This window comes from Chiloscyllium plagiosum, unplaced genomic scaffold (genome assembly GCF_037043375.1).
Source record: "Chiloscyllium plagiosum isolate Xiang-an unplaced genomic scaffold, Cpla_swu_hap1 HiC_scaffold_9, whole genome shotgun sequence".
In the NCBI taxonomy this organism is placed as follows: Eukaryota; Metazoa; Chordata; class Chondrichthyes; order Orectolobiformes; family Hemiscylliidae; genus Chiloscyllium; species Chiloscyllium plagiosum.
In genome coordinates this window covers 36571630-36593017 of record NW_028270147.1, presented here as the reverse complement: position 1 = coordinate 36593017, position 21388 = coordinate 36571630, and the positions used below count along the sequence as shown (strand labels likewise).

Genomic DNA, 21388 nt, shown 5'->3' with positions numbered 1-21388 from the left:
GTGGAAAGGCAGGTTCACAGTTTAGAGGGATATTGGTAGGTTAAATAAGTGGAGGAAGAGCGCCTCATCTTCTGCCTAGGAACCCTCCAACCACAAGGGATGAACTCGGATTTCTCCAGTTTCCTCATTTCCCCTCCCCCCACCTTGTCTCAGTCAAATCCCTCGAACTCAGCACCGCCTTCCTAACCTGCAATCTTCTTCCTGACCTCTCCGGCCTATTACCCTCACCTTGACCTCCTTCCACCTATCACATTTCCAACGCCCCTCCCCCAAGTCCCTCCTCCCTACCTTTTATCTCAGCCTGCTGGACACACTTTCCTCATTCCTGAAGAAGGGCTCATGCCCGCAATGTCGATTCTCCTGTTCCTTGGATACTGCCTGACCTGCTGCGCTTTTCCAGCAACACATTTTCAGTTCAGGTTAAATAGGTGGGCAAAAGTTGGCAAATGAGTATATATCAGAAAATGTGAAGCTGTTCATTTTAGAAGGGAGATCATAAGAACACCATTATTTAATGGAAGAAAAGCTGCAGAATGCTGTAATACAAGGGGACATGGAGGTAGTTGTATATGAAACACACAAAACTGGCATACAGGAGTGGCAGGTAAACAGGAAGGCCAATGGAATATTGGCTTGCATTTCAAGCAGCTTGGAGTATAAGAGTAGAGAAGTCTTTCTTTTTGCAACTGTAAAAGGTGATGGTGTGACCGCATCTAGAGTACTATGAGCAGTCTTGGTCTCCTTATTTAAGGAAAGATATTTTATTGGAGGCAGTTCCGATACGATTCACTGGGATGATCTCCAGGATAGAGAGGTTGTCTTATTAGCAAAGATTAAAAAGGCTGGTACTCTATTCATTGGAGTTTAGCAGAATGAGGGATTATCTCCTTGTAACATATAGGATTCTTAAGGTACTTGACAGGGTAAATGCTGAGAGGATGTTTCTCCTCATGACAGAGTCTAAGGTCAAAAGGCAAAATTTCAGAATTAAGGGACACCAATTTACAATTGAGATGAGGAGGACTTTCATCCCTCTGATTGTTGTAAATTTGAAATCTCCTTGCAACAGAGAGGTATCAAGGCTGAGATATATACATTCTTGATCAGTGTGGAACCAAAGGTTATGGGGAAAGGGCAGGAAAGTGGCCATGAGGAATGTCGAATTAGCCATGATCATATTGAAGGGAGGAGCGGGCTAAAGGGACTGAACTGCCTCTTCCTGTTCCGATTTATGATGTTCATGTGGTCTAATATAAACCTTCATCGGGCACTAAAGAAAATGACTGGTCTCAGGATGAAGGAAGGTGCTTTGACCATAGTCATTACTTGACACGTCAGTATACTGCAGCAACACAATGTAGTGTTGCATTATTACAGGATGGTGCTGCATATATATTTTTACTGGAAATGACACATCCTGGAAAGGTGACTAATGAATAAGCAATTCCTACTTTTTCCAGACCTTGATATCTTACTATCTGAAAAGGAATTGAAAGAAACACATTGTCCCAGCTAAATATCCATTGTTCTTGAACAACAAACCATCTGGACCAAACTGAGTTGAGAAATTTAGCCAACACATCCTAAATCAACTTGTCAGGCATGGCCAAAGCTAAATATTGAACTCCTCAGAAACTCTACCATACCTTAGACCTAGCAACACAATTTGACACAACGTCTTTTCACTCAATGTGAAGCAGAGGATGAATCAGATATTCAAGACTTCAAGTGCAGAATACAGTAATTGAAAGCAAGAGTGGCATGATAAAAGTGATGCAAACACATCTCCCATCTTTAAAAATAATATTTTTTAATTCATTCCCGGGATGTGCGTGTCACTGGCCAGGCCAACATTTCTTACCCATGACTGTTTGTCCAGAGGGCAGGTAAGTGTCAGCCATTGTGGGTTTGGAGTCTCATGTTAGCCAGACCAGGTAAAGATGGCAGCTTCCTTCCTTAAAGGACATTAGTGAACAAGTTGAGTTTTTCTGATAATCAACAATGGTATCATGGCCATCGTGAGACTCTGAATTCCAGATATTTATTGAATTTGAATTCAATCTGCCATGACAGGATTCAAGCCTGGATCCTCAGAACATTACCTGGATTAATTTACTAGTCTATCAATAATACCACTGGACCATCACCTCCTCTCCAGTTCACCCACTGCAAGTCTTCTAACAATTCCACAGTCAACAGCTATACATCATCAATGATGCGAAATGATGAGGTAATACATTCATTGGACAAGCAATCCAGAAATGCTGGATAATGTTTCCACCATGGCAGCTGCTAGAATTTGAATTCAGTTAATGAACATAGATTTAAAACTCATCTGATGATGACTAGGAGACTTTTCCACACTTAACTCTCCTTCCCACTCTGCACTACCTGGCTCTCCCTGCTCTTACCCTCTAATGTTGTGTAAATGGGATACCATTTGGTACTTGCAACACCATTGGTTGGTATGTTTCAGTATTTAGCACTGAGTGCTGAATGAAAAGTCTGTTGTTATTAGACCTTCCTCCCTTGGGATGTTGAAAATTCAATTTCAATTTCTCCAGACCAAAATTGATAAAATAACTTTTGAGATTCCCACCAGATTTGATGGATTGATGCCCTGGAGATTGTTTATTTCTTTTCTCAGATTGGCTTGCTCTTGGAGAAATTGTAACATTATCATTTAATGTAATTGCTACCATTGTTTTGCAGTGAAAATCTCTTTTGTTGGATGTGAGAGATGCTGGATATGTTCTGTCCTTCAACCCATCCCAATGTAAGCTGTACTTCAGTTTATAGGAGGCTTTCCAGGATCCTGCCAATAACTAACACATGTTGAAATAAAATGCAAGGAGGTGAATAACTTGCTAAGGATCACATTTAATTTTCTTTGTTCACACTTCATGAAATAGCCCACACTAAAGTGATTTAAGAATGTGAGTCTCAAAGGTAATGTTGAACTTTGTATTTGTTAAAGTCCTTCTATAATATGAATGCATTAAAATAGCACTGGCAGGGACTTCACCGCTACCCTCTTGCCTGATTTATTTCCAAGGAATATTGTATAACATGTATGTAGTGAATAAAAAAGCATAAAATACCTACCTGGACCAGCAGAAAACTAACTCCCACTTCTGATTTGTCCATCCAGTGTTAATAACTTCCTCTGGGGAGTTGTCCAGTGGATGGTGTTGAGCCCAAACTTTGCTTTTACTTTGTAGAAGCCCTGTGCTGCTGGCTTCTTGAAGCACAGTTGTTAGGCAATCTGCTGCAATCCACAGCTAAGAGCAGTGGCCCCGAAAGACCTAGAGCTTTTGCCATTAAAATGTCACTGCCTTCGGCAATGTAAGTTGACCCTTACCTTGCTGCCGTAAGGTCATCTTTGTTGCTGTTCCCCTGTAACACTTTCCTGAAGAAATACAAATTGTACTGTTGTCATTGAGACTAGGTAAGGAGAGCAGAATTTCTTTGTTAAGGGACATTAGTGAACCAGATGGGTTTTTATAGCAATCTAATTTGGTTGTACAGTCATCATCAGGCTAGCTTTTCATTTTGGATTTTTATTGAAATCAAATTTCACCATCTGCCACAATGCGATTCAAATCCACATCCCCAAAGCATTAACCTAGGGCTATGGATTACTAGTTCAATGACATTCTTACTGTAGGAAATGAGGCAGCCGGTCTGCATACAACCAGCTCCTGCAGACAACCAACATGCTAATAACCAGATAATCTGTTTTTAGCAATGTTGTTTTAGGGATAAACATTGGACAGAACACAGTGATAAGTTCCTTCCTTGTCTTTGAAGTAGTGCCACAGGATATTTTAACAACTGCCCAAAAGACCAGATGGTGTCTCCATTTAACATTTCATTCAAAAGGGAGCAACTCTGACTATGCAGCAACCTCTCCTTACTGCACTGCAGTGTCAGCCTTGTTTTTTTTTGTGCGATAAAATTTCTAGAATGGGCAGATTTGAAGAAGGTAAAGGACTCAACAATTTAGAGTAGAAGGAGATGGAAGAGAACGCAGTGAGATGAGCCTTAGTTTTCAACAAGAACATTTGTTCTTTTGAACATGAATGCCTAAGTTCAAATACTCTGGTATCTTTTCGAGGCATGGAGAAAGTCATTGATGTCCCACTCATTTTGGTTTGATTTGAATTTGGGGTCTGTGTTTTGAGAATGCAATAGTAATATTGTATCAGTCAATCTCTGGACTAAAAAACTTAAACTATATGCCATAAATATTCAACTCTCTCCATCCAAATGCAACACTGCTGTTCTTCATAGTAATAATGTTGTATAATGTCAATCATTACAGTTTGGCTTGCTTGAATATACTTATTATTCTTTGCTTGGCATATTTTAATTGCATCTTTCATTCTCTTTTTCTCTTGTCATTGTCAAAATTACAAACGAGGGAGGATTAGAGCAAAATCCTGAGGTCTAACATATTAACCTTGAGAATAAATTGTTGATGCTCTATCCAAGTCTGTATTGATTTAGTTTCAATATTTCTGCCATTATGCATTTTTTAAAAATGGCTTAAACGTTACTTGCTGCCTCTCTGAATTATCTTTGATTCAACTTTGTTTTGACTCACCGAATTCCAGCAGACAATCCACTATTGAAGAGCAAACTCTCTAATTTAATGAGAATAATTACAAGTAGTTTGGGTAAAGTAAAAGATAACAGTGCAGGTGTTTATATTGAGCACTAAAGTTTAATTTCAAAAGTTGAAGAATGCAAGTTCGGCTTCCGTAGCTTCCTGGTCCCATCTGTTCAAATACCTATTCAAAACACTTTAAGCCAGACTCGGTTTCCGGACAGTACCTCATGCCATCTCAGTGGTAGTTTTGGAGTTGCTGGATGCTTGCTTTCTGAGCAGCAAAGGTTTCTGGTTTGAGTTAATTGAGAAACAGGTACAATGTTTGCGTATGTGGAAAAATGGATTAATTAAAATACCAGTCTGCTCAATTAAGTACATAAAAATATAAACTCTGAACCATTTGTAATGTACACAAAGTACAGACATACAAATATTTGTGGGTCAAGACCTAATTCAAAACTGAGTCTATTCATTGGGTGTGTTCACAAAGCGGACTCAAGTTTCTTTTCAATGTGTGGCAATTTGCACGTTATCATAATCTAAGTACAAATTAATTTAGAAAAAAATGTAAAGAAGGGAATGCATTGTACTTGTGGCACTACTTCAAGTGGCAAGTCCAATTATTGTGAAGATTACTGTATATAGAAAATTCAGTGATTAGGAATCCTCACTCAATCTGTTTCTGAGGCAGACAACAAGCCATTAGTAATGCTTGCTTGTTGCTTACATTATCAATGTAATGTGTGATAATAATTGTAACCAGAGAAAATTTATGTTTTTGAAGGGTATGCTTTTGAAATTATCAGGAGCTTAATATCGCTTTGAGCTCAAAAGTTCAAGTTGAGGCACTACAGGGCCTCATACCAAGGCAGTGCTACATGATCAGATGTGCTGTCTTCCAGATAACACTTTAAATGAGAAGCCATCTGCTTGCTCTGGTGATTGTAAATCATCTGATGGCACAATTTGGAAAAGAGCAGAGGAGCTGTTTCTGGTGTCCAGTCTAATATTTATTCCTCTATCATTATCATTGAAAAGTGACTATTCTTTGAAAAAGTACTTAATTGGCTATAAAGCGCTTCGAAATGATGTGATTGTGAAAGTCATTATGCAAATACAAGTTTGTTGAGTGGCAATAGTGCCCAGCGTGAAACATAACCATAGGATTTGGTATTCCTTTGCACATGTCGATGATTAACTGGTAACAAAACATTGGGAACATTCTCATCATATATTGTCTGGAGGAATGTCCGTTCAAGAGACAAACTATAAATATAATTTATAGTTATCTTCAGTCAAAGTTTTTAAAGAAAATTTTGCTGTAATGTTAATCAGGGCAGAAAGGTAATTCTTCGCATAAAATGTAGTCTGGTCTGTTTTATTTATGCCTGTACTTAATACACACATCTCCAGATGTTGAAAATTTGAAATGAAAACATAGAATACTGGAATTTAGGCCTATTATCTCTGGAATTTAGAAGAATGAGGGGAGATCAAATTGAGGTTTTCAAGATGATAAAACCTGTGGATAAAATAGACGTGGAGCGGCTGCTTCCTCTGCAGGGGCATTCTAGGACAAGAAATAAGGGGTATCAGATTTAAAACAGAGTTGTGGAGAAACTACTTCTCCCAAAGGATTTTGAATCTGTGGAAGTCACTACCCCAAAGTGCAGTGGATGCTGGGACAGTGAGTAAATTTTAAGGAGGAGTTTGACAGATTCTTAATTGGTAGTGGATTGAAGGTATGTGAAACGAAGACAGGAAAATGGGAGTGAGGAGGCACCATCTGATTCGACTCAATGGGCCAAATGGCCCAATTCTGCTCTTCTATCTTATGAACTTATGGAGAAACTCAGCAGGTCTGATAGCAGCATCTGTGGAGGGAGAAACAGAGTTAACAGACTGAAGCTTACCTTTGTTAGCGAAGTGTGAGTTGCGTGGGTTTTTGTTTTGGAGTGGGGGTTTCTCACTGTGAGCAAAGTTTCTCACCATTTCTTACCAATCTTGCCTCTTAGCAATCTACCCTGCCTCTATGTTGTCCCTTGCATCCGATTCTACTGCCAGGATATCTTGGAATGGAAAGACATCTCTGGTGCCAGTCCCAACTTTAAAAGCCCATTGTAAAGCCTTGCATGCTTCCCAATATTTGACCCGAATACATTCATTCCCGCTCTCGCGCTCTCATTCTCACTCTCAATCTTGCTCTCTCTCTCTTGCACGTGTGCTCCCTCCCTCTCTTGTGCGTGTGCGCATGCTCGCTTGCTCTTGCTTTCTCTCACTCTCTCACAAAATAAAATCAGCATTCCAGGTAGGATCAGAGTGGGTGAGTGAGTGAACAGGCCAGTGAGAAAGCTAGGTCCAGTCCAAAAGTTGGATGTGTCTCCTTACCAGTGCAGCATCCTGTAAGTCAATCAGAAATCTGACATGAAGGTTGCTAGAGGCTTGTCAACTACCACTCTTTGTGGACTTGTGTTGAATGTGGCTGGTCCACATGCAGCCTGCCTGAGATGTTGATACCCAATGCCCAGCATTGAAGTCCTTTAGAGAAAGCAATACAGTAGTCCCCTCGTACCCATGTGGGATATGTTCCACGACCTACTGCGGAAGCCCGAAACCGCGGATAGGAGCAAACCCATTCAATTAAATGGGAAACATACCTTCCCGGCAGCCTCCTGGTCCCTGGTTCCAGAACTTTCCATATAATATGTTCCAGCTGCAATAAACCACTGGTAACTGAAATCGTGGAAAACAATTCTGCAGATACGGGGTCGTTTGTATTTTAAATTTGCCAGGTACCCATTCTGTCACAGATTCTTGAAATCTTGTCCAGTGCACTTAAGACAGAAAGCGGCGTATTAATGAGGCAATTAGTGGAATTCATAACATGTATAACAAGCTATGATTCCCCCTTAATTGACAACTCACCCCTACTTCATATGAAAGTAACTACATCGCTCCGCAAATATATAAAAATAGGCAGTGGGTTTCTCCTAACATCAAGGTGGGTCTTGCTGCATTTCTCACAATTCTGCCAGAAGTCTTACCATAGCTCATATTGTTCAAGCCTTAAGATTCCATTATACATTTAGAATCTGATATGACTCGTCTGCAGGACTGGAAGGGGTTAGGAAATTATGGAGAAGCAAGTAGTACAGATTGTGAGGGTGCCCAGAGCAAAAGACAGACAGAAATGTAAAATAGGTATAAATGATAGATGTGAAAAGGAGAGACTGGGTCAGCTCATGCTTGCAAGTGTTGAACTGAATGTTGAGACTTGAAGGCTGTCAAGTTCTTTCATGGAAAGAAGGTGTTGTTCCTCAGGTTACTTTGGGTTTCATTGGAATACTGCAGCAGGTTAAGGAAATATTAACATTGTAGCAAGAATGGCTTTTTCAAATGGCAAAGTACTGAAACATCAGGGCCATTCTTATGCACAAAGTAGTCACCTAATTTGTGTTTGGTCTCCTCAACATAAAGAAGGCCACATTGTGAGTGATAAATGCAGTAGACTAGACTGAAGAATTACTAGGTACACCAAACTCATTACCTGCAGGGGTTAGAGGCACAGACCTCCCCCAGATATTTCTTAAATGCATGTATTGCCACAATATAAATCTACCCATCCATCAGGTGATCAGGCCAGACAAGTCAATGGAGAAAAATGAAGATGGGGTCTGGGGCCAACCTTGCAGATGTGTGAGTAGTGAGAAGTGAGTGTAAAGCGCTACTTCATTGGCGGGTGTGCTAAGGGCCTTGAGCATGAGGAGGTGATAGAGCAGTTGTTGCACTTCTTGAAATTGCATGGGAAGGTGCCATGGGAGAGTGATGAAAGCGAGGATCAGAACATCATGGAAAAAATGGCCACTGAGCAATACTGATATTGGGGAAACTTTTGGTATAAATGAAATTTTATGATCTTGAAATGATATAGATCTGCCTTAGCAACTGGATATTATATGATGTATTGAAGGCTAAAATATTCTTTTCTTATGAACTAATGGAGAAGATTCAGTCAGCCATGCCATTTGTGATCCTCTAACATCTAAATATAAATTTTGATTTTGACCGTCAAATAAAAGTATAATCAAGATGCTTTTGGTTCTGAATGTTTGCTTTTTATTCTTGTTCCAAATCTGTATCTTTTCTCTTTCTGTCTGTTTCTCAGAATGCTCTTAGGAAGCTCCTTATTTTGTATATGGGAAAATGGCATGAAGATAGATGATAACAGTGGAGGAGAGGTGGGTCATTTAGCCCTTCGAGTCTGGTTGGCCATTCAATGGGATCATTTGCTGATCTGATCATCCTCAACTCCACTTTCCTGCTGTACCCATGTTAACCCTTGATTCCCTTATTAAAAATCTGTCTCCTCGTTCTTCTTAGCTCCAATGAGTAGTAGTCCAAACTACTTAACTTCTCATTAAAATCACTTCATATCCAGAATCAACCTTGTGAACCTTCTCTGGACTGCCTAAAGTGCCATTGCTTTCCTTAAATTAGTGGACCAACACTTCACAGTATTCTAGCTGTGGTCTGACTAGCTCCTTGTATGATTTTAGCCAGACCCCTCCCCCTCTATTTTTATACTCCAGCCCCCATCTTCGACTGGTTAGCCAATCTTCTATCCATGATTAACTGTGAGTAGGCTGTACAGGCCGAATGGCCCATACCTTCTTTTATCTCTGTTATACATTTCTGTTTGCTTCTGAGTTCAACATTGTCTATTACCTGAATTTATCCTGTTTTCTGTTTCCTTTCTGTTGTGTACATGTCAAAGAGATCAAGTTTGTTGAAATCGTGTTAATTTATAATATAACACTTTTGCTTGAGGTACACCGTAAAGTGCAGGCTGGAAGCACATAATTGTGTTGATTGACCACTAGCTCTGTGGGCTTGATGCAACTTGGCAGCAAAACTGGGTGTGGTGATACTGGAGAAAATTGGGATGATTTTTGAGGCCTGGTTGGCACATGCTAAGGGGACTGTGTAAGAATGGGTGACTGTTTCTTGACCAGGGCTTGGAAGTGAAATCAGTTTGCTTTCTACTATCCTTTCTATCATGTGCAATCATTATGGAAGCGCTGCTGAAGTAAATAAAATTCCAGATTTACGTAATCACTTTTTTTAAACCTTGTATCTTTCTTGTGTCCAAAATAAATAAATAGACAGCTAAGGCCCTTGATTTTATTAATTGCAGCAGTAGGTAATATATTTAGCCAGACAGAAAAGTGGCAACATCTCAATTACCACAGACTGGAAAGGTACAAGCTGCAGGAATATCTTTAGAAAAGTTCTGATAAACTTAGACACTAAGTAAAACTCCAGTCACAAAGTGAAAATGGCTGACTTGTTATATTAATTTAATGGATGTGGTTAAGTTCTGCACATTCATGATATTTTAAATGTTTTTGGCAGGGTTTTAAAAAGGTTCCCAATGTTTTGTTGAGCATTTTTGTGACACTTGGTGCAGAGAAGGAGCAGTCTAGTTGTATTATTAGTGTATGGGAATGTACAATCGCTGCTGGTATAGACCGTCCAGTTTTCTTTTGACAGACGGTTTTATATTTGGCATTGAGAGTGTGGTGCTGAAAAGCACCACAGGTCAGGCAGCATCTGAGGAGCAGGAGAATCGACGTTTCAGGCATAAGCCTTTCATCAGGAATGAGGCTTGTGGGGCAAGGGGCTGAGAGATAAATGGGAGGGGGCTGAATTTGGAGGTAAGGTAGCTAAGAATGTGAAACGTAGATGAAGGTGAGAGAGAAGGTGATAAGTCGGAGAGGAGGGTGGAGCGGATAGATGGAAAAGTTGATGGACTGGTCAGGAGGGCAGTGTTAAGTTGGAGGCTTGGGACAGGGATAATGTGGGGGGGAGGGGAAATGGGAGAACTGGTGAAATCCACATTAATCCCATGTGGTTTCAGGGTTCCAAGGTGGAATATGAGGTGTTCTTCCTCTAGGCGTTAGGTGGTAAGGGTTAGTGATGGAGGAGTCCCAGGAACTTCATGACCTTGATGAAGTGGGAGGAGGGATTTGAAGTGTTCAGCCAAGGACCGGTGGGATTAGTTGGTGCAGGTGTCCAAGAGATGTTCTCTGAAACAATCTGCAAGTAGGCATCCTGTCTCCCCGATGTAGAGGACACCACATCGGGTGCGTTGGATACAGTAGAGGACATGGGTGGAGGTATAGGTAAATTTCTGTTGGATGTGGAAGAATCTTATGGGGGATCCAATTTCACCTGAAGTCCCAGATGGCCTCCTCCTTCCACGATCACAATTTCCCTTCCCACGTGCTTGACGATGCCCTCCAACGCATCTCCTCCACTTTCCTCACCTCCACCCTTGAAACCCACCCCACCCAACACAACAAGGACAGAACCCCCCTGATCCTCACCTTGTACCCCACCAACCTCTGCATACATCACATCATCTTCCGCCACTTCCACCACCTACAAACAGACCCCTCCAACAGATATATTTTTCCCTCCCCACCTCTTAACAGCATTCCAGAGAGGCCATCCCCTCTACGGGTCCCTCGTCAGATCCACAACCCCACCAGTCCACACCCCATTCCCGGCATCTTCCCCTGCCACCGCAGGAAGTGCAAAACCTGCGTTCGCACCACACCCCTCACCTCTGTCCAAGGCCCCAAAAGATCTTTCCACATCCGACAGAAATTTACCTGTACCTCCACCAGTGTCGTCTACTGTATCCGTTTCACCCGATGCGATCTCTACATCGGGGAGACAGGATGCCTACTTGTGGATTGTTTAAGAGAACATCTCTGGGGCACCTGCACCAACCGCCTGTGGCTGAACACTTCAACTCCCCCTCCCACTCCACCAAGGACATGGAGGTCCTGGGCCGCCTCCACCACCAAAACCTTACCACCTGACGCCAGGAGGAAGAACCTCCTCATATTCTGCCTTGGGATCCTGCAACCACATGGGATCAATGTGGATTTCAACAGTTTCCTTATTTCCTCTCCCTCCCATATTATCCTAGTCCCAAGCCTCCAACTCAGTACCGCCCACCTTTCCCATCAATCCACTCCACCCTCCTCTCCGACCTATCACCTTCGCCCTCACCTTCATCTACCTATCACATTCTCAGCTACCACCCTCCCACCCATTCATCTCTCAGCCCCTGGCCCACAAGCCTCATTCCTGATGAAGGGCTTATGCCCAAAATGTCGATTCTCCTGCTCCTCGAATGCTCCTGCTGTGCTTTTCCAGCACCACACCCTCGACCCTGATCTCCAGCATCTGCAGTCCTCACTTTCTCCTAGTTTTATGTTTGGCATATGGATTTATTTTTTAAAAATCTGTTTCTGAGGAAGATAAAAAAGGGAGGGACAGAAGTTAGTTTACCGATGCTGTCTATTAAAGTAGATCTTGATTCCAAGTTTCAAATGTAAGTGTTTACAAGGACTTGATGGTTCAGTGATGTCAATGAATATCATCTTCCTGAAAGAAGTGCAATATTACACTTTTTTTTAATCTAAAGATATCTATCAGCATTTATTTTGCTACAGTTTTTGTTAGTTATAATAATTGCAGATTTGAGAGAAAAGTAAACTTTGATTTTGCATTGGGATAGGTGGCAACATTGGACTTGATTTTGTCCAATGTTACATGTAATACGGGAGATAGTATTCCATTTAAAATTCAAATAGCTCAACAACCAGGTTGATATACAATTGTGCTTCGTTGATATTGGGTTGCAGTACACAGAATACAGATATCCTGGTGACAAAATATGTTAACTTTCTATATTAGGTGTTTCTTCTTAACAAAGCTTGTTTGGCAAGTGTTCAGTATATTTTTCATGAATACTGTAAATCAAAAACCATGTTATGCTGTTATTGCTTATATTATATTACAGAAAATGAATTTTTTAAACATTTTTGATAAATTACATTGCTTTTTGTGTCCTATACTGATTATTTGCACCACATCCACAAATAGTCACTCCCTTCACTAACAGACAACAACAATAGTACCATTTGCAAGATGTACTGCAAATATTCACCAAGGTTTTATAGACAACACCTTGCTAACTGCTTCCATCTCGGTGGACAAGGGCAGCAGCAGCACAGGAACACAGTCACCTGCAAGTTCCCTTCCAAGCCACTCAGTATCCAGACTTGGAAGTATCCTTCATTGTTGCTTGATCAGAATCCTGAAATTTCATCCCCAGCAGCATTGTGGGTGTACCTGGACAAATAAACTGCTGTGGATCAAGAAGGCAGCTCAACATCACTTTCTCAAGCAATTAGGGATGATGAACAAATTGTGGTCTGATTAGTGAAGTCTAAATCCCTGAAAAAATTTGAAAAGTAACAGTTTGACCATGTCAATAAATTATACCTGAATAGGATCTGCCTTATTAGGTTAGTAACTGGTTGATGTCTGAGTTCAGCCAGCAACACCATGCTTCTACTGAATGGACCTTGAGACACTAAAAGATATTCACAACATTTTCCAACTGTCTTCTCCAACCATGATTCAGTTGGTAGCCTGCTGTCCCTCAGGCAGAAGATTTGTTGGTGCATATTGCACCGCAGAAGCTTGAAGACATTATGTAAGCTAACATTCCAGTATAGAACCAAATAGTTGCTGCAGTGAGGTGTTAAGTGTAAAATATCTCTAGTTGCTACTCAAAGCAGAGCAGGAAGTTTTGGGTGTCCTGCCCGATATTTATCCTTTTGGAAAAAACATAAAAACAAATTATTCTGTCAGTAGCACGCTATGGAACCTTGTTTGACACAAATTAATGTTTCCTAGATTATGATGGTGACCACATTTCTAAGGAATTAAGGAAATATTTTGCATGTTCTAGGGATTGTAAAAGACCAAACACAATCGAAAACCTTTCTTTTGCTATCCTTCCATCTGTTGACACTCTTTCTTCAGCATGCTTTTTTGTCATCCATCCATAGCTTTTTCAAGTCTCCCCAACTCTAGATGCTGCAAGCAATGCTTGCTGATACTATTGTTTTATGTTTGTAACTTTGCTTAGTCATTTGAAACACCTTTTATCCAGCAGCCTGGCAGATTTTTCCTGACAAAGATCAGGTCGCACACTACTTTATAAAGAATTCCCACCCAAGCCACTCACTGTCCAGATTTGGAAATATATTGCTGTTCGTTCAGTGATTCTGGGTCAAAGTCCTGGAACTTAGTTCTTAATGGCATTGCACTACAGCGAATGGGCTGCAGCAGTTGAAGAAGGCAGGTCACCAAAACCTTCTCAAAGCCAACTATGGATGGGCAATAAATGCTGCTCAGCCAATGATGCCCATATCCTCTAAATGATTTTAAAAAAAATTCCAATCCCATCCCTTGCCAAATTTACCATCCCCTGCTGTTGACTTCTTCATGTTCTGACTTCCAGCAAAAACAGTTCACATCTCAATTTGCATGAAGCAATTTAGGATACTTTTTTTTGTGTCAGTGATGCTGTATAACTAAATCTAAGTTATTGATGTCATTTCATCCAACATGATGTAATTGCATCTGCAGTATTTGTGAGATAATCCAATGTTAAACATTCCATTGTAAACAGTGGCTGTCTGTCATAATATAGTTGCAAATTCTGGCCACTGAACAGATTTCTTTCTTTAAATCTCTTCTCACACAGCAGTTCTAGTACCTGAATTCAGGATTTAGTAGGCACAACCTCTCCTTTTTCTGATGATAATAGTGGGGTGTGTTTTCCCTGATATTAGATTGTCAAGTTAAAGCTTATCAATGCTCTCCCCTGTTGAGGCTTGTGCCTCTGAAACTGTGACCCTGAACCTTGTGATCTTCACACTGTCTCAATTGTCTGGTTTCTTTGTCTGGGAGATTTTCTCCTCATGACCAGCACCACCAATGAATTTCTACATTAAGTGCATCTTTTAGAAGTGCTTTGATTATTTATATTACATGCAAATGTTTTTGCTCCTCCAAGCTTCAGTTCAAATTCCTTTGATTGTGTTGGTTTACCCTTTATTAATGAGTGTTCCCACCGCCCGCTCTGCACTGTTGCATGCCACAGATGTATTCATTTGTTGCTGTGTTCACTGTTCCAGTCATTTATTGATTTCCTGTACTTGTTAGTCTGTAGATTTATTAATTTACTCCGTCTGCGTTTTCTACCTCGATAGGTTTATTAGTTACAGCTTTGTTTAGCTTTGCTGGTGGTGCAGGTTGCAGATGGCTGCTGCAGTATGAAATGATTACATTAAAAGCATCTACTCCATTAGCCTTTTAAGTAACTAATATCTTCATTGTTCTTAGCACAATAATGTCAGTGTAGATTTTTATATTATACTCTTTCTAAGACACGTTCTAACCATGAACACAGCTCTTCCTACTCTGAGGTGAAAGTGGTACCAAAGAGCCACAGCTGACATGTGTCATTCCATATAAAGCTTTCTATCAATACCCATGGCCACCCGCCTGACCTTTCACACAGCCTCTGTATTCTGATTTATCTTTATCATAGGCAAGACTACCTTTCATTGTGTCCCTCATCTCTTATATTCTCCTAAACTCTTCAAATCCCACTTTATTCTGAAGGAAAATTCTCTCTAATTCACTTTCAGACTCCCAACTGTTCAGCCATTGTTGCACATTCGCCATGATATTTCTTTTGGTAGAGGTTAAAGTTCCTCTCTTTCCCTGAAGTACATAGTCAATGTCTTTGCATGTGTGATTTCCTTTTATTTGCTCAGCAGTGTGCATGCAGTAATTTAAGGGACAAACTTTTGTTGTAGCCCATGCAGCACTTTCCTGGAGCCACGTAGATTAAGGATCCAGCTTGACATTCCCTTTAAATCTCCTTTCATTTTCCATGCTCATAAAACTTTTAAGTTAAACAGTAGTTCTTCCTTAAATTTGTTATCCCCCTGTGAAACATTGGTGATCCTGCAGCAGTTTTAGCAAAGGAGAGTAGGACCTAAATAGCACTTGATGTGGCCTAGATGGTCTGGTGATGAATGGCTAAAGCGGCTACTTTCATTTATTCAGACTTGAACAAATATGTAAATGTTTGAAGGAATAGTGTTTAAAAAGTTAAATTCAATTAATGATGTAATTTTGATGGCATATTGTCGAGCTACAGTCTATCTGTTTAAAAAAAACAAGACAAGTCCAATACATCCAATTATTGCCCCATCAGCCTATTCTAAATCATTATCCAAGTGATTGGGGCTAGACTTTGGCAGTAATATCAAGCAGCAGTTAGTCAACAGTAACAGTTACGGATGCTGAATTTGGGTCACTTGTCTCCAAACCTCATTGCAGCCTTTCTTCAAACATGACCAAAACAAAATCGAATTTTAATGGTGTGGCAAGGGTGACTGGTATCGAGGTGGCATTTGACCACTTATACCATCAAGATGCTGGTATACATGGATTGTGTGTATATATAAATCTAAGTGTAGTATTTTGAACTTAACTAAGGGCACATTTGTGGGCATGAAAAGGTAGCGAGCTAAAGTGAACTGCAATAATAGCATAGGAAATAAATCCATAGAGAAGTGGTGGCAGACATTTTAAGGAGATATTTCAGAATACTCAAAATAAGTATATTTCTTCTGGAAGTAAGCATTCCAAGGCGAGGAACCACCATTCATGATTAACTAAAGAAGTCAAGGAAAACATCATACTTGAACAAACAGCATATAATTGAATCAAGATGAAAGACAAGTCTGACAATTGTTCAAAATATAGGGAATGACTAATGGCTATTCCAGGTAAAAACAATGACTGCAGATGCTGGAAACCAGATTCTAGATTAGAGTGGCGCTGGAAAAGCACAGCGGTTCAGGCAGCATCTGAGGAGCAGGAGCACACTGGTAATGTCTCTACCTCTAAGTCAGGAAGCCTGAGTTCAAGTCCTACCTGCTCCAGAGGTGGTAAGAACATCTCTGAGCAGGCTGATTAGAGAATGACTGAAAACTTAATGAGAAAAAAGAAATTAGGAGTATCACAGAAAGGTAGAAGGAAGCGTGGAAGAGTATTCAAGTATTATATTCAATGTAAACTCTTTTTTTTTCTCTCCACACCCACCTCTGTTTCATCAGTATTTTCTGTGTTTGTTTCAGATTTCCAGAATTTTCAAGTATTTTGCTTTTAAATGAGAATGGGGAGGTTTTGTAGATAATAATGATTAAATCCATATATATTTGCTTTGAAATGGGCTCAGAATATTCTAGAAATAGCTACAAATCAAAGGTGCTAGGAAGGGAGGTGGTTGGGAAATTGCAAACACCAAGGAAGCAATACTGAGCAAACTGATGGAGCTGTGGGCTGTCAAGTTCCCAGGTTCTGATGGACTTCATCCTAGAGTTTCAAATGGGGTAGCTAATGAGCTAGTAGATGCAGTAGTATTAGTTTTCCAAAATTCACTGTTTTCTGGAAATAGTCCTTTCGACTAGAAAGTAGTCCTTTAGAGTGGAAATTGAAAAATAAGTGCCTCTCCATGGCAGAAGACAGGAAACAATAAACCAATTAGCTTGACATCTGTCATGGAGAAGGATATTAAAATTGATCATTAGGAGGTTATAATTGAACACTTATACTAGCGTGGATAGAAGAATGGCTGGATGACTAGCAGAAAGCAGAACTTCCATAATTTATTTTTCTAATTGGCAGGATGTGATGTTGGGGTCTGCAGTGGTCTGTGCTGGAGTTTCACCTTTTTTTACAGTTGCGTAGTTAAAGAACTTGGTATTTTAGTGTGATAAAGCATGCGTGTAGGAGCTTTCCTACAATATTTGGATTGATATAGAAAGGTTCTTCTAAATGGTGATTTTATAGGGTTTTGTGCTTTAGGATTTTCTTATACAGGTGCATTGTATCATGGCACATGCCCAGTATTCCATAGACTTTAAGCTGAATCGTGGATTCTTTGTTCCACTTGGTATGTCCCATTTGTCAACAGATTGTCATGTAGAGGGGTGGAGGAATGCAAGAATTCATTGTTTGGTATCAGGCTGCCTGCATACTTCATAAACTCCTTTTTTACCAAGGTATGCCCAGCAGTAATTGAATTGAATTAAAAGTACAAAGAAAGGAATATTTTTCTGTCAACCCTGGCTGCTGTATAAAATGACATATAAGCATTACCAAGGGATATGCATGGTTTTCTACCATCAACATTCCACATGAATATCACAGTTATGTATTGAACTCATACCCCAAAGGCTGGTGGATACCAGGACACTGAATAATTTTATGGAGGAGATGGATTTTTAATTAGTAATGGGTTAAAGGGTAATAGAGAGCAGGCAGTTGTGGCTGAGATGAGATCATCTGTGGTCATATTAAATGGTGGGTCTGGCTCAAGGTACTGAATAGCTTTCTCTTGCACATAGTTCTTATGTTTTTATGTGAAACTGTTGGCTACATGTGTTTTAGGGAAGAAAATCTTGTGTCCCTACCTTTTCTGAAATTTGACTGTGGAACCTCACCAGTCTGGTTGGCTCTTAATCTTAGCTACTGAATGTGTTTACGAAGACAACTTAATTGGTTCAAATCCTGTATCCTCTCTCGGCAACTAAGGTAATAAATCATCCCATGAATTTTGAGAAACATGCTTTGACTAGAAGTAACATGGTGTTTAACCTGGGGGAAACTACAAAATTAGCTTTTATGATTATACTAAAAAGAAATCTGGGTGTGAATTTGAAGTTGTTTTCTTGTTGCTTGACCTTACTCATAGTGACGCACGTTATGAAGTAGCACAAGTTGCCGAGGTTACACGTGTGTTCATAGTGCAGATAATCTAAATAAAAATCTCTCTAAAGCTTTCAAAAGTCGCCTTTTTGTATTCCTTCAGCAATATCTATATAGTGTGAGCAATGGGACCTTGCAGCACAATTTTGTACCTCGTTAGAATCCACTTCCACTGTGCTTAAATCAACCATGTCACACCAAGGGTTACTTTATTGACTATGATGAAAATTGTGGCTCCAAACTAACAAGGAGATTGTTGTCTTCTCAAAGAAGCAAGGGGTAGAAATTCAACCTGTTGCACCATTTTCATTGGCATTAAACGTGTAACAGGCCAGAATCTTGAGGGACCCAAATTTTAGATCACAAGAACATCAAAAAAACTTTCACCCACCATTTTTTGGGCATTTATATCCACTAGCTAAATGGGTGTAGGACGTTGCACATTTAAATTACAGGCCTTATTTCTGTTTCACTAGCTGTTGCTAAAGTTGATCCGAGTTAATTGCATGTACGAAACTGTTTTCTGCATTCAGGTGAAGTAGAAGTGCATCATCCAATTCCAGGGTTGTTCTGAGCACCGCTATCAGCCCATATTGTCCTTCTATTCCCTATCTCCCCAACATTGCACCCCCAGCTACCTGCTGTCAAGGCAGGAGGTCAACAATTCAAATGAACAGAAAGCAGAAGTGCCTGTGCAAGATACTGGCAACTCACCAACATTGATTTGGTGGGAGTGAAATACTGTGGATACTGGAAATATGAATTAACAATAGAAAATGCTGGAAATGATTGCATCTGTGGAGTGAGAAACAAAGTTGGTGTTTCATCCCCGTGACCTTGCAAACTGATTGAAGGTCAAAGATTGGAAAGTTTGACCCAGGCCTACCTGGAGCATTTGGAAAAGGTGGGAGAGGCCAAATTCAGATTCCTGACATCAGGTTGAAGTTTTGGTATTAAGATCTCAGTATTCTATCAGGTGGGTCAGCATTCCTAACTGTGATTGTTGAGGACATCTTTGCATTCATTAGCATGTCCTGAATACTCATTAACACACTGGGCTTACCTGGAGTTAAGTTTGCAGATGTAATCATGTTAGGCAAAAGCAAGAAAGGTGTTCATTCATAAACGTGTCTATAATTTATAAGGTGTGTATACTTGTTCCTGGAAGCTCGGGTGAGTGCACGCTTTTTTAGTGGCATGGGTCCTTGAAAACTTAGTGCCAAGTGCCCATAAAGCCAGCTCGTGACAAGATCCTAATCATAACTGGTTGTCAGATGCTAACAGTGTAAGCGGTGTAGACTGAGCAGCCCATCCAGCATGCCCAAGCTCTCTCAGTAAATCTGACTAAGGCAGGCACAAGAGGTTCAAAGCAAAAAAAGTGCAGCACAATAGGGGATCAACAGAAAGGCTATGGGTGTAGGTGGGAAGGTATGGTGGAAATTAAATTTTTAAAAGGCATGGTTTTTAGGAGTTATTAGAAGAATCCTGGGAAATGGAAGTAGACAGAGGGAGTGTCACAGTGATAAGAGCAACGGGTCAATAAAAGATGGAAAGTGCATCTTAACAGTAGGCAATACAGTGAGAGCATAAGACGTGCTGATGAGGATGAAGAAGCAACAGAATCAAATAAGGGCAATGCAAGTCTTCGTGTGGGCATGGGGTACTAGATGGTAGTGGGCCTGGGGGAAGCTTGGAGAGTAGGGACTATTAAGGGAAATTGTGAACAGGGCCATATAACAGGGGAGATGAAAGCACGATAGAAGGGCCACCAGAGAAAAGGAGGAGGCTATAGTGCTCCTCCTTCAGAACCCAGCAGATACTAGAGATCCGTTTTGAAGATGGGCACTGGGAAAGACAGTTCTTTTCAAGACTAGATAATTAAACCCTGAGAAATGGTGTTCAGCACTTCAGTGCTACTAAAGTGGAACTGGGCATTAAGCAGAGACACTGTAATGTTTACCTTTGAACATATTCAGTAAAATTGATTTGTTAAAGATTCTCTGTTGGAAGTACAAAAGCAGTGATCTCTCAGCGCAGGTAAGAATTGATGGATAAGATATGGCACTGCACAGTATTGTCACTGGTATGTAAGTTGACAAGAAATTCATTGAAATTGTACCTCTGGTATTAATTCACCTCTTATTTATTTTCTTTCTTCCCTGGCAGGGTTTCATCTGAGTGGAACTGTGACTGAACCAGGTACCCAGTCGGAACCTGAAATGATCTACAGAGTAGCCATCAGTTTTGACCGCTGCAAAATCACTTCTGTGACATGTGGCTGTGGCAACAAGGACATTTTTTACTGCGCCCATGTCGTGGCACTTTCCCTGTACAGAATAAGAAAGGCTGACCAGGTCAAACTGCGTCTTCCCATCTCCGAGACACTTTTTCAAATGAACAGAGACCAGCTTCAGAAATTTATTCAGTACTTAATCACAGCTCACCACACAGAAGTACTTCCCACAGCACAGAAATTGGCTGATGAAATTCTATCGTCCAATTCGGAGATCAACCAAGTACATGGTAACTATTGTAAGGGTCCCTTTCCCTCTCCCATTAATGGATGTCATTGTATTGTATTGTACTGTACTGTAATGTAATGTGTGTGTCCAGTTAGTACCATGGGCAGGGCATAATCCTGGACTAGAACTCTATTCTGGATACTTCATATGACCCCTTGTAACTACAACTATTGAAGCAAAGAAAATATGTGACATTTAATAAAATAACAAAAACTTGATTTGAATTTCTATTCAAGAAAAACATTTTTGAAAATACATTTAATATATTTATGCTTCATTGTGCAGTCTAATCAGTTTCACTAAGTAGAGCAATCCTAAAAATAATTTAACTTTTTAATTAGCCCCATCTAAGATTAGTAATTAACTGATGACTAGAGAGTGGAAGAAACGGTCTTTTGATACATCATTGCTTTTCATCAAGTTCATCCCTTCCTATGATATTTATTTCGTGCTGATGTACAGTTCTGCAAATACTTGTTACTTTCTAGTACATCAGACAAGGTTCTTCCATTCATGTGGGGCCAATGGCAATGTG

The 21388-nt window shown here is 40.3% G+C and overlaps 1 protein-coding gene across 6 annotated transcripts in view; it reads left to right on the top strand.

The window, feature by feature from the left end:
• zswim5 (zinc finger, SWIM-type containing 5) overlaps positions 1-21388 on the top strand; it is a 269540-nt gene that overhangs the window by 128547 nt on the left and 119605 nt on the right. For 4 of the 6 annotated variants that reach the window (XM_087990543.1, XM_087990547.1, XM_087990546.1 and 1 more), the window contains one exon: positions 20498-20863. The exons of 1 other annotated variant lie outside the window; for it this stretch is intronic. In XM_087990543.1, the coding sequence (XP_087846669.1) occupies positions 20498-20863 (366 nt within the window). The remainder of the gene's footprint in view (positions 1-20497; positions 20864-21388) is intronic. One more of the 6 variants, XM_087990544.1, reaches the window with a different exon arrangement.